The 16,764-nt window shown below is 41.4% G+C and overlaps 2 protein-coding genes across 9 annotated transcripts in view; one reads left to right on the top strand and one right to left on the bottom strand.

Annotated features, from left to right (window-relative positions):
- The first annotated feature begins 643 nt into the window (after positions 1-643).
- FBXL22 (F-box and leucine rich repeat protein 22) lies at positions 644-15,808 on the top strand. Its single transcript, XM_075345512.1, has 4 exons — positions 644-837; positions 9,841-9,921; positions 10,439-10,861; positions 14,272-15,808. Exons 3-4 carry the CDS (start codon positions 10,509-10,511, stop codon positions 14,615-14,617), a joined length of 699 nt encoding a protein of 232 aa, XP_075201627.1. The 5' UTR covers positions 644-837; positions 9,841-9,921; positions 10,439-10,508; the 3' UTR covers positions 14,618-15,808.
- Positions 15,809-16,133: 325 nt separating this feature from the next.
- HERC1 (HECT and RLD domain containing E3 ubiquitin protein ligase family member 1) overlaps positions 16,134-16,764 on the bottom strand; it is a 408,496-nt gene continuing 407,865 nt past the window's right edge. For all 8 annotated transcript variants that reach the window (XM_075345504.1, XM_075345503.1, XM_075345506.1 and 5 more), the window contains one exon: positions 16,134-16,735. In XM_075345504.1, coding sequence (XP_075201619.1) covers positions 16,550-16,735 — 186 coding nt within the window. In that variant the 3' untranslated portion in view covers positions 16,134-16,549. The remainder of the gene's footprint in view (positions 16,736-16,764) is intronic.

Below are 16,764 nucleotides of genomic sequence, written 5' to 3'. Positions count from 1 at the left end.
TTTTCTTAGAACCGTTATTATTCAGTTCCTCTGTGATTCTATCTAGAAATGTCTTTATTGAAATTGACAACTGGTTGTTACCATTGGTAAAGGGGTGTATCCTTGCATGGTCTTATTTCGGCAGTATTGATTGGACAATGCAGACTGCAGGGACACGCCCCTTATGGAAATACCCAGCTATCAAATCATTAAATGTCTAGAGAGTTCCCATATAAGCAAACAGATCTATAACCAATTGGGAATTATGGAGTTAATTGGAGTAAAGTGTAGGATCACAGGATTTCTTAAAAAAATGTGTTGTAACAAGCATTTCCTATATGCAACTTAGTATTCTCTCCACAGAACCTAAAGATTAAAAAACTGGGTTGTCGGGTCAATAAACATATTCTTCTCCACATGCTGTAGTAATGCATTGTCAACCTAAAACAAAGGGTGGATTAATTGAAAGAAAAGAAAAAAACCTGATAGAATTTTCAATACTTCCATTCCTTTTATAATCTACCCCCGACATTGACTTCAGAAACTGCATCAAAACTGAATGTGTGAACTCAACAATGCCATCTATCAGGCTGATTTAAAGGGCCAGTATCTAGTTCTATATATAACGTGGTGACAGCTGTGATCCTTGCTCCCTGCCATATATGTCCTTAGCAGACGGGAGTACACAACAGAGATCCAAAATTCTCTTTCCTGTACATACACATTTCAATGCAGAAGATCATATGAAAGTTCCTATTATATATCTTATTATTTCTTAATTGCAATAACTAATCTGGATTGCAGTGACCGGACACAATTAGTTCCTTCAAGACTGGATTTACCTGGGAGCTCACAAAGGTATTTATAGCAGTATTTTTCATTTAACTGTTTTCTATAGGGCTGTGTTTAACTTCTTATTTAGCAAAATTATGTAGCACAATTATGAATTATACTTGTATTTATAGCCTATGTATTCAACGCTCACTCCTGTAAGATGATACTTCAGGGATAGGATTCCTAAACCATCGCTGTCAGTGGATACATAGTTACAAGTGAAAAGGTTTTGGTACCGTGTTAGCCAGTTGAAAAATTATTGAATGTTCTCAGTGAGAGGAACAAAATTATAATCTTGTGATACCTTTTAATGGCTAACTAAAATAAAATAGTGATTTTACAAAGCAAGCTTTCAAGACATTTCAGGTCCCTTCAGGCATGGTATGACAAAATATGTGCAGAAACACAAATATATACACAAACAGAGCAGAGGGATGGCATAATAAAAGACATTTAAATAAACAAACACTGAGCTTAGAAAGTGAATCCTTAATTAGCTTTGATTAGTGGTGTGAGAGTTTAAAGGCCCCGTCACACTAAGCAACATCGCTAGCAACATCGCTGGTAACGAACAACTTTTGTGACGTTGCTAGCGATGTTGCTGTGTGTGACATCCAGCAACAACCTGGCCCCTGCTGTGAGATCGTTGGTTGTTGCTGAATGTCCTGGGCCATTTTTTAGTTGTTGCTGTCCTGCTGTGAAGCACAGATCGCTGTGTGTGACAGCGAGACAGCAACAACTAATGTGCAGTGAGCAGGGAGCCAGCTTCTGCTGAGGCTGGTAACTAATGTAAACATCGGGTAACCAAGAAGCCCTGTCCTTGGTTACCCGATATTTACCTTTGATACCAGACTCCTCCGCTCTCACTGCCTGTGCTGCCGGCTCCTGCTCTGTGCACATGTAGCTGCAGCACACATCAGGCAATTAACCCGATGTGTGCTGTAACTAGGAGAGCAAGGAGCCAGCGCTAAGCAGTGTGCGCTGCTCCCTGCTCTGTGCACATTTAGCTGCAGCACACATCGGGTTAATTAACCTGATGTGTGCTGTAACTAGGAGACTGGGGGCTGGTCACTGGTTGCTGGTGAGCTCACCAGCAACTCGTGTAGCCACGCTCCAGCGATCCCTGCCAGGTCAGGTTGCTGGTGGGATCGCTGGAGCGTCGCAGTGTGACAGCTCACCAGCAACCTCCTAGCAACTTACCAGCGATCCCTATCGTTGTTGGGATCGCTGGTAAGTTGCTTAGTGTGACTGGACCTTTATTGTCCCAATATCCATGTAGGATCAGAGGTTTGTGAGAGACCTCACCACGCCAGTGTTTCCTGGAGGGAGCTGGAGGTCACTCTTCAATACAGGGCCAGATTAAGGTTGGTGGAGGCCCCTGGGCAGAAAATCTGGTGGGGGCCCAATAACGTTAACATTTTAACCATAACAGTAGAGCACGAACTGTAGCATTTGGATATAAATACTGCACCTCAGTCTCACATTCCCCCAGCTCAGCATACTGTGCCCTCACACTGGCCACCATGCTGCCCCTTCTCTATACTGCCTACCTCCTTCACTATCCAGTCACTATACTGTACCTCCATCTCACATTCCCCCTCCTCAGCATACTGTGCCCTCACACTGGCCACCATGCTGCTCTTTCTCTACACTGCACCTCAGTCTCACATTCCCCCTCCTCAGCATACTGTACCCTTCATACTGTACCCTCACACTGGCCACCATACTGCCCCTCCTCTGTACTGCTTATCCCAGCCCCACTACCCAGTCTCTATACTATGCCCCTCACACTTTTCTTTCCCAATACTATCCACTTACAATTTTCTCCCACCATACTGCTGCCTCACACTTTCCAATGGTGCCCCCCTGATTGCTGTGCAGGGGCAAATATGCCACATGCCCCCCCCCCCCCCCAAAGGTACGCCCCTGTACAGTGTACAGGAGAATACATGACTGGTACACGCAGGGCCGGCTCCAGGTTTTTGTAGGTCCTGGCGAAAGAGTCTCAGTGGGCCCCATCCACACATAGACATGCACAGATACATACACATACAGGCATACGTACACATATATATTTAAAGACAAATTCACAAAAACACATTTAGACATAAATCTAGACACAGTCATATACACTGACATACATAGATACACATCATACATCACACACACACACACACATTTTTATATATATTTTTAATATTGGGAAGCCGGCAACAGCCTCATTCACCTCTCCGCTTGTCTCCATCCAGCTCCTCCTGGGCATTTGTCTGTGCCACGCTGATTGGTGGCCGTCACTAAAAGACATGGCCGCACATAGAGCACACTAACAGTGATGTATATACACATCCCAGGAGAGGCTGGGGACATACACATTACTGGGGGGCATACATATTACTGTGGAAAGGGGTATATAGCAATGGGGGGCATACAGCTCTAGAGGGGGGCAGTGGCTCTGAGGGGGGACAAACAGCTCTGAGGTGGAGGGGTGACATGCAGCTCTGGGGGTATACAGCTCTGGGGTGGAGAGGACATACAACTCTGGGGGTATAGTATTATGCAGCCCCCATATTCCTCCATATAGTATTATGCAGCTCCCATAGTCCTCCATATAGTATTATGCAGCCCCCATATGGCATTATGCAGCCCCCATATGGCACTATGCAGCCCCCATATTACATTAAGCAGCCCCCCATATAGTACAATGCACACCCATATAGCATTAGGCACCCCTCATGTAGTACACAGCCCCTATATAGCAGTGCAGACCCAGATAGCATTAGGCACCCTCATGTAGTACACAGCCCCTATATAGCACATTACAGACCCAGATGGCATTAGGCATCCTCACGTAGTACACAGCCCCTATATAGCACAGTGCAGAGCCAGATAGCATTAGGCATCCTCATAGTACACAGCCCCTATATAGCACAGAGCAGACCAAATAATATTAAGTACCTTCACATAGTACACAGCCCCTATATAGCACAGTGCAGAGCCAGATAGCATTAGGCATCCTCACGTAGTATACAGCCCCTATATAGCACAGTGCAGAGCCAGACAGCATTAGGCATCCTCACGTAGTATACAGCCCGTATATAGAAAAATTCAGACCCAGATAGCATTAGGCATCCTCATATAGTGTACAGCCCGTATATAGCACAGTGTAGAGCCAGATAGCATTAGACACTCTCACGTAGTATACAGCCCCTATATAGCACAGTGCAGAACCAGCTAGCATTAGGCACCTTCATGTAGTATACAGCCCCTATATAGCACAGTGCAGAACCAGATAGCATTAGGCACCTTCATGTAGTATACAGCCCATATATAGCACAGTGCAGAACCAGATAGCATTAGGCACCCTCATGTAGTATACAGCCGCCATATCATTTAATGCACCCCCATGGTCGTCTGGCCACAGTGATTGTACATACTCACTTCTCCTCGTTCCCCCGCTCCTCCGGTCTCCTCGGCGCGTCCATTGCTGTCGCTCGCTCTGACCTCTCAGCAGGCGCGCAGTGATCACGTCACCATGCTCTGCTGCAGAGCTGTCAGAGCACCGAGAGACACAGCGAGGGGAATCATGAGAGAGCGCGTCGCTCCATCTCATCATTGCTCTCAATTGTATCGGCAGCTGCGATGTCGATACAATTGAAAGCGCGATCCTCGGCGGGGGAGGCAGCGCGGGCACCGGGACCCCCTTACTAGCGGTACGCCACTCCTGCCACCACGAGTGGGTCCCCCCGGCATTTGACCGGGTTTAATGTGATACAGACACCAGATGTTATAGAATATACACATTATTATATACCATCTGATGTGTGTACACAGTATATCACACTGCTCTGTACACTGGATGTGGTATACCATGTACACAGTATATCACACTGCTCTGTACACTGGATGTGGTATACCATGTACACAGTACACTGGATGTAGTATACCATGTACACAGATATACAATGTCCTGCACTGATCACACCTGGACCTACAGGACCTCACATATTCTATATGTAATATGGGCCATATAGTGTAATCGGTGCTGCAGGCTCAGATGTGATCAGTGCAGGATCTGTGTAGTGATGTCTGTGCTGGAGCTCAGTGTGAGTTATTGCAGGGGAGGGATGAGGCTGGAGCCGATGACTCTGTACTGACAGCCCGACCTGATCTGCAGCAGTTCACACTCCGGCAATAACTCACACTGATCACCGGCAGATCAGCCGCTGACACTATGGAATCCCGTCTGGAGTCATCAGCGGCGTCCTGCTCCCTCCTCACTGCAGCCTCCTGCCGGCACCATGATGGATGACGTCATACTCACAGTGATCCACTGAGCCGCTCCGGTCCTCCCACAAGCTCCTCTTCGGCAGGAAGAAGCAGCAGCAGGCGCGCAGTGACGTCATCCCAGCAGACGCAGCCCACACAGCGTGCAGTGGGCGTGTCTGCAGCACGGTGACGGCCGGGATTGAAATTCTTTAAAGGCACAGTGCGGTCCTGAACCACTGCGGTGTCAATAAAATGGCGCCCACACTGATGGTGGTGGGGGCCCCGCCTATAATCCGGCCCTGCTTCAATACAGAAACCGGAGATCACTCTTCAATACAAAATCCAGAAATCACTGTTCATTACTTCTCCATACTTCTTCCCATCATTCTGGTACAGGTTGATCTTAGTTTCATCTGTCCAAAGATTGCATTTCAAGAGCTGGGCTGGCTTCTTTAGATGTTTTTTTTGTTAAACTCTAATCTGCCTTTTCTATTTTAAAGGCTGATTAATGGTTATCCCTCTGTATTTACTCTCATGAAGTCTCCTCTTTATGGTAAACTAAAACACCTACCACTGGAGTGTTCTTCACTTGAGTCGATGTTGTGAATGGGTTTTTCTTCCCCGTGTAAAGGATTCTGGGATCATCCACCACTGTTGTCTTCCGTGAATGTCCAGGACTTTTTGAGTTCCAAATTTCTCTCCTTTTTTTTGTTTTTTGGTTGTTGTAGAATGTACAAAACTGTTTATTTGGCCACTTCTAACATTTCTGTTATCTCTCTGATGGATTTCTTCTTGTTATTCAGTCTAATGATTTTTTTTAATGATTGTCTTTTTATTGAGAGCTGTTTTGACCATATGTTGTGAGTTCACAGCAACTGCTTCCAAATGCAAATACCACACCTGGAATCAGCCCCAGACCTTTTACCTGCTTGTTTGATGATGTATTAAAGAGGAAATTGAAAATTAATAAACAACACCAGCCCTTCTAATTGAAAAAAAGATGGAGTAGGAGAAAAAGCAGCAGCAGATGATGTACACACCTATCAATTGTGTACTAAAATGGTAACTTATAAAGTGTTCCACTGTGCTAAACACACCTAGTGGCAGACTATACAGAACATTAAAAACTGCAAAAGACAAAACCAGCCCCCACTCACGTCCGTCAACTGTCACTGGAAATATAGGGGGCTCCCACTCCCACGTTACTGGTAGAACAAAGACTCTGGAAAACATGGCTCACAACCCCTCAAATAAAATCAAGTATAATTTGCACTCCCAAATCCACCCCCCTCCTTCTGAACTGTGCCTAAACCACTGTAAGCCTGTGCCTAAACCACTGTAAGCAACCACGTGGGGCATTATTGTAATGGGGAGAGCTCAATTAACAATTTACAGGTGCACATCCCCAGAAGCACAAGGTGGGCACAATGTATGGATGAAAACTGGCATATTTGCAATTATTCAGAAGTAAAAAAAAATCATGGTGTGGATGTTGCAAAATAGTCACTGTAGCAGTAGATTAATGCATTGCATTGAGGTGCAATTTCTACAATGGGGTCACTTGTGGGGTTTCTGCTGATCTGGCACCACAGGGGATCAGCTATAGGACCAAACAATCTGTTCAAACGGAATCTGCATCCTAAATACCAACTTGCATTCTTTCCCATCCGATCCCCTCCTTGTGCTCAAATAGTAGTGTGCAACTATATATGGGGTGGTACTACCACGCTCAGTAAAAACTACATTAACTTTCCTATTTTCCCATTACCGCTTGTGTGAATTAAAACTGTGAGTCTAAAGTAAAATTTTAGAGAAAAACCATACATTTTTCATTTTTTACAGCACTATCTTATAAGATTGTGTAGTTTGTGAGTTAAAATACCACACCAATAAATGAATTCATTAGGGGGTTTAGTTTGCTATTTGGGGGTCACATATGGGTGTGTTTGCTTTTTTGATATCTCAGGGGCCTTGTAAATGCAACATGATGCCTACAATCTCTTTCAGACAAACTTGTGTTCCAAAATTAAATATTGTTCCTTCCCTTCTGAGGCCTGTTGTTTTGTCCAAACAGAATTTTTGACTACGTGGGGTATCGCTGCTTTCAGAAGAAAGTGCGTAACAACGTTTGGGATCCAGTTTTTCATATTACATCTTGAAAATGTGAAAAATTTGGGTAATTAAGTTCAAAATTTGCCCCATCATTTAGAGATTAAAGAGCCTTTGCTATAATTGTCCATTTACCATACTTTTGGTCCCTTGAAAATGAGGCATCTCCATATTAAGTAATTTACCATCCAGCGATTTTCCATTTTTTCCTCCCCCTTCTTCCAAGAGACATACTTTTTTGTTTTCCGTCAGCAGAGCTGTAGGGACTGTTTTTTGCGAGTTGAGTTATACTTTTGAAAGAACCCAATAATTTTACCATATAGTGTACAAAAAAATCCGAGTTCAGTGGAATTGCAAAAAAACAAAAACAAAATTCTTTCCAGGCAGAATCCCCCACTTTTTTTTTTTTTTTTAAAAGGTTTAATCTCAACATTGATCCCCGAGACTACACCGCAGCATTAGAGGAGTGAAGTGATACTGAAATTCGTTCACACTCTATTGAAGAAAATAGATTTGTGCTGTGCTTAAGAAACTGGACCCCCACCGATAAACTGCAGTGGTAGCCGGGAACCTAAGCAATGAGCAGTAATTAATAAAATGAAAAATCCTCTGGTTTTCAACAGAGTTTATCTCCTTCAAGCCATAGCCATTTTCCCTTCTTTTTTTTAGTTTTTATCTCTCCATTTTCAAGAACCATAACTTTTTTATTTTTCTGTTAACATAACCGTATGAGGGCTTGTTTTCTGGTGGACAAGTTTTATTTTCGAATGACACCATTCATTTTACCATATAGTGTAGTAAAAAACAAAAAAAAAAAAAAATGGGAAAAAAAATTCCAAGTCTAGTGAAATTGCAAAAAAAAAAAAAAAAGTGCAATTTTACATTTTTTAAAATTTTTTTACCATGTTCACTATATGGTAAAACGGACCTTGTAATAGGTAGATACCAAACATGTTTATTTTTTTTTTTTAAATATATAAATAAATAATTTTGTTTTTGCTTTTGTCGCCATTCTACGAGACCCGTAACAATTTAATTTTTCAGGATCTGGAACTTTGTCATGGCTTATTTTTTTGCACCCTGAGCTGGTGTTTTTACTGATTCACTTTTGGGGTAGATACAATGTTTTGATCATCTCATTGCATTTTATTGCAATATTGCGTCGGCCCAAAAAACTTTAATTCTGGCATTTTTTTTTCTCTACGGTATTTACCGATTGTAATAATTTCATATTTTGATAAATCATACATTTAATACAGGGATACCAAATATGTGTATTTTTTAATGTTTTATTTTCAATGAGGCAAAAGGAGGGTGATTTGAACTTGTGTTGTTTTTATTTTCTTATTCTTCCCCAGTTTTTATTGTATTTACTAGTCCCCTTAGGGGACATGAAACGGCAATGATCTAATCCCACTGTACTATACAGAGCAGTGCATCAGCACTGCTTTGTATAGCAAAAATGATTTTCTCTTATGCCGAACTGCCAAATCATTGACTTTTCATTATCCCTTTTACTCGAGCCGAACCTGTCCGAGTGTCTGACCAGCTTGACTTGAGTAACGAGCATTTGAGTGCTCACCCATCCTTATTCATATGTTGATTAGAGAGGCGTGGATTCACAGTATTCCGATCCAGGTCAGTGGTATCTGGCAGCTAGATGAGAGGCCCATTAATTTCTTACCTTCTGGCATCCCCGATGTGGCATTTTATTTCCCAGGGCTGGCATGATATAACATTCCTCAAATCCATCCACTCTGATGTTGAGCCCTTTATAAATTTGCCCACACTGCTACTGATGAGCAGCTTTTGGTCACTATACATTGTATACATAGAGTTGCCAATCAGTGGTGTGGGTGTGAAATACCTAGTCCTGTAGTGATAATTTCCTGACAAAACACTGATAGTATTGAAACGGCAACACACAACATAGTAAATGATGGATCTGTGGAATCAGGCTCACTGCACCTACAATACGATGATCTCAATTTACAAATCAAAAATCTGCTGACAGATTCCCTTTAAGGCCAAGTACACAATGCAGTATCAAGAGTATGCTGTGTAATAGTTTCTATGGAGAAACCAAACAAAAGCTTGCCACTTATTAGTAGCGTTCCTTTTGTGCACAAAAGCACTGAAACTTAAAAGCGGTGCAGTGTCTAGGGAACGCTTCTCATTTTATTCAAACTATATTAAAATCCACATGGAAGCTGCATGTATGGTTTATTTTTCAGTTTCTAAGGATACCTCCATATTTTTCTCTGGAAGCAATGCTTTTATTGGAGAATACCGCCATAATATAACTCCGTAGGATGTGTTCCACATTCATGTGAAATTAGAGGCACTTAAAAGACATAGTATAGCAAATCTGAATGTTCTTTTTCGGTCTAATTTTTAACGAGTCCTAAGTCCAGTTGTGTGAGTAAGGCACAACAGTGATACTACATAGGCCATGTCTTACTTATTAATCTTTCAGATCAGAAGGGATTCTTAAGAAAAAACAAACCCTTTTGGAGGCATGTTGCTAATTTTTAAAATTGCATCAATTTCTAGGTGTTATTTTGTAGAAATGTTTTTTGTTTAACTAAAACCAGTCACAATTTTTTTTTTTGCTTATATTGTTCTTTTCATAGCAGATTCTGTGTTTCTTAGGGTGCATTTACTGTAACCGATTATCATGGATGAGACTGCTAAGGACTAAGTGACCAGAGTTAACTGACTACCAATTACCAGGTAAATGTTCCTTTTAACGCTTACTTAAAAATCTTTCTTGGCAGCACATTGTCCTTTGTAATCAGGGCATGTGCTGCCAAACGCAATGACAGTATCTGCACAGGATGCTCCAGTTGGTCTGTCTAAACAGGCTGGTATATGACCCTTGTTTAACAGCTACAGGTGGTACAGTGTTTCAGATAGTATGCCCTTCATTAGACATATGTTGTCACATACAATGAGGAACAGGATCATGAACCAGGCTGTTTCTCACCAAGCTCCCACCTTTACCCCAAGAACTAACAGTAGTCCAGCTGTATGGGGGACAAATAATGTTTTGAAGCACACTCTGTACTACATGAAGTGCGATTCCCCTGCAAATTGTTATATTTCTGATGATTGGAGGAGCTGGGTGGTCGGCTCTTGGGCACATTGCACTAAAGATACTAGGAAGGGTGTTGTTCTTACCATTTTGTTTAAGACATGCCATATAAACTGCACTGCAAGGATCTAGGTCTAACATGTAACCTTTCTACAGTGATCGCCTCTTTACCTCCATTATCTGGTCTGAAAGACTTCTGGATTGAAGAATTTGTGATTTCTCTAGAATGCCTGGAGTTGTCACTATGAATATCACAGAGTTAAATCGTGAGTGCCTTCTGCATTTATGCTCGTTCCTGGATAAAGACAGTAGAAAATACTTGTCACAAACATGCCACAAGCTGCAGGAAGTTTTCCAGGAACATTCTCTGTGGCCCTTATTAAATTTTAGCTCTCCATCAGAGCTCACAAAAAAGAACTACATCTTGGGACCTGCATTGAAATCACTGTCAATTTGCTGGTATTCAAGTAGGGTGAAAATCTGCAACATTGAATACTGGGCGAAAACTGCTCTCCAAAAATCCATGTGCAGCCCTCATCTGAACACAGTCAGTGACTTTCTCCAAAAGGTTTGTAAAAGGTAATATTTGGGATTTGAGAGACACCTTATACATGAAAAATAAATCCGATATATCCTGACTAATGTTGGATGAACTTGTTCGCCACTGCTTTAGCATCAGGGTTCTTGTTTACACTTGGTGCTCGGCTGAGCATCACGGGTACTCAGATGTGTCATCTGTGAAACAAGGAACACTACGCATAGGCCTGAATTACTGCATAATGTGTGCAGGCACAACAGGGAGAGCCACTTAGTGTCTCTGAATAGCTGTCACTGGAGGTTAAACAATAATTTCAGATGTAGTGTCAAACAAAAAAACCCCACATAAAAATGTCAGAACTTAAATGGGTAATAATAGAGGTACAGTGCTGGCCAAAAGTATTGGCACCCCTGCAATTCTGTCAGATAATACTCAGTTTCTTCTTGAAAATAATTGCAATCACAAATTCTTTGGTATTATCTTCATTTAATTTGTCTTCAATGAAAAAAAACCAAAACATTTGTCATAAAACCAAATTGGATATAATTCCATATCAAACATAAAAAGGGGGTGGACAAAAGTATTGGCACTGTTTGAAAAATCATGTGATGCTTCTCTAATTTGTGTAATTAACAGCACCTGTAACTTACCTGTGGCACCTAACAGGTGTTGGCAATGACTAAATTACACTTGCAGCCAGTTGACATGGATTAAAGTTGGCTCAACCTCTGTCCTGTGTCCTTGTACCACATTGAGCATGGAGAAAAGAAAGAAGACTAAAGAAGTGTCTGAGGACTTGAGAATCCAAATTGTGAGGAAGCATGAGCAATCTCAAGGCTACAAGTCCATCTCCAAAGACCTGAACGTTCCTGTGTCTACGGTGCGCAGTGTCATCAAGAAGTTTAAAGCCCATGGCACTGTGGTTAACCTCCCTAGATGTGGAAGGAAAAGAAAAATTGAAGAGAGATTTCAACGCAAGATTGTGCGGATGGTGGATAAAGAACCTCGACTAACATCCAAACAAGTTCAAGCTGCCCTGCAGTCCGAAGGTACAACAGTGTCAACCCGTACTATCCGTCAGCGTCTGAATGATAAGGGACTGTATGGTAGGATACCCAGGAAGACCCCACTTCTTACCCCGAGATATAAAAAAGCCAGGCTGGAGTTTGCCAAAACTTACCTGAGAAAGCCTAAAATGTTTTGGAAGAATGTTCTCTGGTCAGATGTGACAAAAGTAGAGCTTTTTGGGAAAAGCCATCAACATAGAGATTACAGGGAAAAAAAAAAAAAAAGAAGAGGCATTCAAAGAAAAGAACACGGTCCCTACAGTCAAACATAGCGGAGGTTACCTGATGTTGTGGGGTTGCTTTGCTGCCTCTGGCACTGGACTGATTCACCGTGTGCATGGCATTATGAAGTCTGAAGACTACTTACAAATTTTGCAGCATAATGTAGGGCCCAGTGTGAGAAAGCTGGGTCTTCCTCAGAGGTCATGGGTCTTCCAGCAGGACAATGACCCAAAACATACTTCAAAAAGCACTAGAAAATGGTTTGATAGAAAGCACTGGAGACTACTAAAGTGGCCAGCAATGAGTCCAGACCTGAATCCCATTTAACACCTGTGGAGAGATCTCAAAATGGCAGTTTGGAGAAGGCACCTTCAAATCTCAGGGACCTGGAGCAGTTTGCCAAAGAAGAATGGTCTAAAATTCCAGCAGAGCACTGTAAGAAACTCATTGATGGTTACCGGAAGTGGTTGTTCGCAGTTATTTTGGCTAAAGGTTGTGCAACCACGTATTAGGCTAAGGGTGCCAATACTTTTGTCTGGCCCATTCTTGGAGTTTTGTGTGAGATGATCAATGATTTGATTTTTGTTTCATTCTCTTTTGTCATTTTTCATTGCAAGCAAAATAAAAGAAGATAATACCAAAGAATTTGTGATTGCAATCATTTTCAAGAAGAAACTGAGTATTATCTGACAGAATTGCAGGGGTGCCAATACTTTTGGCCAGTACTGTACATATTGATGGCCTATCCTTAGGACAGGCCAATATTAGATTGGTGAGGGTTAAACAACCAGCACCCGCAACAATCAGTAGTTTACATCAGCTCGCAACCATAGTGCCAAACAGTGAATGGAGCTGGGACAGCATGACTCAATGCGGTAGTGGTAATTCAAGTACTGCAGCTCAGCTCCCATGAAATTGAATGGACTCTAAGGTGCAGTCACCACAAAAGGCCACTATGCAGTTTATGGAGTCTGGCTAAGTCAGCGCCGTTCACTATACATATCAGGCTGACAACTGATGCAGCAAATAGCTGATTAGTGGGGGACGCCGCACCCCAATCAATGTGATAAGCAGCGGACAATTTTCTTGACATTAGTCATATACTTGTGTAGAAATTCTCAATTTAGTTCTGTATTTGTCAGAGTTGTAGATGTTAGCTGAATGATTTTCATCCACATCAATTTTATAATAATTAGTATTTTCTGATTTATAATACAGTAAACAGTATTGAAAACAACTAAATACATAGTTAGGAGTACTAGCACTATAGAATAACATTGTTTCCATAGTTCAGACGTATTCTATTGGTAGAGAATATGGGCCCTAAATACACATGAGTAAATGAGGCCACGTCACAGATTCTGACAATAGTTCCCATAAAATGGTTCTGTAATCAATTCAGTGAGAACTCAAAAGGGGAAACCTGGAAATGATTCTTCACATTGTATTAAAGGAATTGTCTGTAATACAGTAATTTAAGTTAAGTGCCTTATGGGTGTGACACACTGCTTACAGCAAGCTTTGTTCATCATCATTGTGTTGTTTTAATGTGTACAATTAAGTGCAGATACATCTTTATTGTATGTTTGTAACAATCAGAACTTAGATCTGAATCAGAAAACGAAGTCTTAATAGACATTTAAAAGCAGACTAGAAAAAGGTAACCCCTTAGCCTTGTAACTTACTGATTGCTGTGTTATCTGCCCAATGGGACTCCCCGTGATCGCAAGAAACCAGCTCTGAAGAGCCCGATCTTGAGTGAAGTTGCGCATGCTCAACCTCAGCTCCATTCATTGTCTATGTGACTTCCAGAAATAGCAGAGTACAGCCCACTGCTATTCCCTGCAGTCCAGTAGAGAATCAGTACTGGCGATCGTTGGGAGTCAAAGTGGTTGAACCCCCAGTAATCCAACACTTTAGATTTTGTGAATAACCTTTGAAAAGATGACATGCTGGAGGTTACATCTGTCACTAGAGGGAGCTTAATGTTTGCAGCATTAGTGAGTTTATAAGTGGAGAATCTGCTAGACATCAATAACACCGCACTCAAGTCAAGATCATTTAGTCAAAATATGCAAAGCTGTGACGCAGAAATAAAAACTAGTGGTCCAGTGTTACATGAAGGTTCTAAAATTGTCTTTCTCATTGTCTTCCATTCTTAGCTGCCCAAACCTGCGAACGCTGAGTCTCTCTGGTTGTGCCCACATCGGTGATGAAAATCTCATCCAAGTCTTAAAAAACTGTCCTCACCTTCAAAGTTTAAAACTGGAAAACTGTTCTGGAGTGACTGACAAGATATTAACAGTGGTTCCCCTTCTTTCCAAAAGACTTCATACCCTCCATGTAAACTTTTGCCGAAACATAACACAGAAGGGTCTCTCCCAGGTGCGGCAGGGGTGCCCAGCTATCATCCTGCAGGCAGATAGGAGTGCAGATATGATCGGTGACAGAAGGCCTGATGAGATTGTTTCTCTACAGCGAACACCAAGAATAATTATACTGACATAAGCAATCTGACAGCAGTGTGGACCTGCTCTTCTATCCAAGAGCTTTCAGTTAGGATTGATATTACATGGCCATCTATATGGCAGCATCCGTAAACTAATCTAATTGTCCAATGCTTACAATGAATCACATTCATAGCTACCTTATAGCTTGTGTGTGAGCTCCAGGGAGTCTATTTTATTTTTTGCAAACAAAAAAACAAAACAAACAAAAACCTAGAATCCCTTTTCTTTATTTTCAATCCAAAAGAAGCAGTAGAACTGGAACCCAAAACTTGCCATATAAAATATTCATGAAGTCTAGCCTTAAATTGTAAAATATGGTGGAAGATCTAGAGCTGATGACTTTCTACTGAACCTGAACAAAGTACAGTTGTGATTTAGGCTTCTGTCTGACTTTTTTTTTTTTTTTATTACTGATAGCTCTTGGGTTCAATACATATAATTACTATTTTGTGTTGATTTGTTTCCATTACGGAATAAACCTCATACTATGTAGATACTGGTTTAGTTTGGGTGATAACAGAATTCATGTACATCTATGCCTGTTTTTGTTTTGTTTTAAACTGTGTACTACCTAACATTGTATCAACACTTCTGGTGGCAGCTCTATATTCTATAGCGGTTATTCTGGTAATTTTAGATATACTGTATATTTATTTTTAATTTTTAGGCAGGCAATACAGAACCATTTTTCAAAACTAATAGGTGAAGCAGTTGCCTATCAAATTCCACATTAATTTTTCAGACCCAAACACTTAGCTACTATACACTTATCACTGCGAATGCTTTAGTAGGACTCATTTAGCTCCTCCCAATATTAGTTTATTTATACCCTACATGGATGTACATATCTGTCAAATTGTTTTCCTTCTTAAATCACAATGACAGCTATTGTGTAAATATACCATAAAAGGTCCAGTATTTTTACATCCATTCCCAATCCATAGTATAGGGCTTTAGTATGGTGGTGTGGTCCAGCACTTGGCACCTCCATGAACAGCTGTTATCACTCCTGGCGGCGGGGAAGTTGTAAACAGAGGACTGTTGAGTGACTACTACCAGGTAATGCAGATTACTTACTAGTGAAGAGAATAATAAAAGTAGTGGACAACCCCTTTAAAGAATGTGTTGCACTTGGCACTACAGAACGGTCATCTTAACAGAAGTCTTGGATTCAAATAAAAAATGCTCAGCATGCCTCCAAATAAAGTGTCAGGCTGAATGAGATGCTTTATGAATGAAGATATATGTTTGCAGAACCATTGCTCCAGGGGTAGAATATCTGTACATACATTTCGCGTGCACCCATGTACTAGGGAGCCGTACCCTCGCCATGCACCCAGCTCTACAACACTATAATGAAACACTTTTGTGAAAGGACCAATCTCCACCAATATACTTGTAATATTTTTTTAAGGGTATGCAACTTATGTTTGGTTTTGTTCTGGATGCCTTTTCCCCAATATATAATCATTATTGTGTAAACATTCTTACAAAATATTCACAAGGAAAACACATAGGATAACCACACAATTCTTCTGTTGGGTTTATTTTTTTTTTTTTCCTTCATAGCTAATCCTGCACAGGCAACTTCCAAATTAAAACAAAATAAATAGGAATAATCATGTAAAACAGTTCTTAGGGGTGAACAATAAGTGCACCAATGTACAATATTCAAGTACAGCACTGGCCAGGGGCGTCTGGACACCTTGCCAAGTCCCTTGACCAATTACCCTGTCCCTCAATAGAAAATCTGCTCTCCATGCATCCTATATTCAGCAAGTGAGGGAAGGGCCAGTTCACTTTACCTTAGTTTACAATGACACAGAGAGAAATTAAATTAAAACAAAGTCTTCTCTGTTATTAAAAGAAAACAAAAATGCAGGTGTAAAATGCCTCTTCACTTGTGGAGAGCGGAGACTGAAGGTGGAATTTAGTAATCTGTGTCTGATCCTTCTGTATTATCCACATTACGGGATAGCATATAATTGTCCATGTCAATAGATCGGCAATTGTTGATTGCATAGCGCAGTCGTTCGGCCATCACTGGCTGACTCGAGTATGGAGGGAGTCGAAGTTGAAAGAAGCATGTCTGTGAGGTAGGCAGACTGTCGTGAGGCTGTAGATGAAGAGCAGTGAATGTGTGTT

The sequence above is a fragment of the Anomaloglossus baeobatrachus genome, chromosome 4 (genome assembly GCF_048569485.1).
Source record: "Anomaloglossus baeobatrachus isolate aAnoBae1 chromosome 4, aAnoBae1.hap1, whole genome shotgun sequence".
NCBI classification, from domain to species: domain Eukaryota; kingdom Metazoa; phylum Chordata; class Amphibia; order Anura; family Aromobatidae; genus Anomaloglossus; species Anomaloglossus baeobatrachus.
The sequence above is the reverse complement of the archived record's forward strand: the minus strand, read 5'-3'. Positions and strand labels throughout refer to the sequence as shown.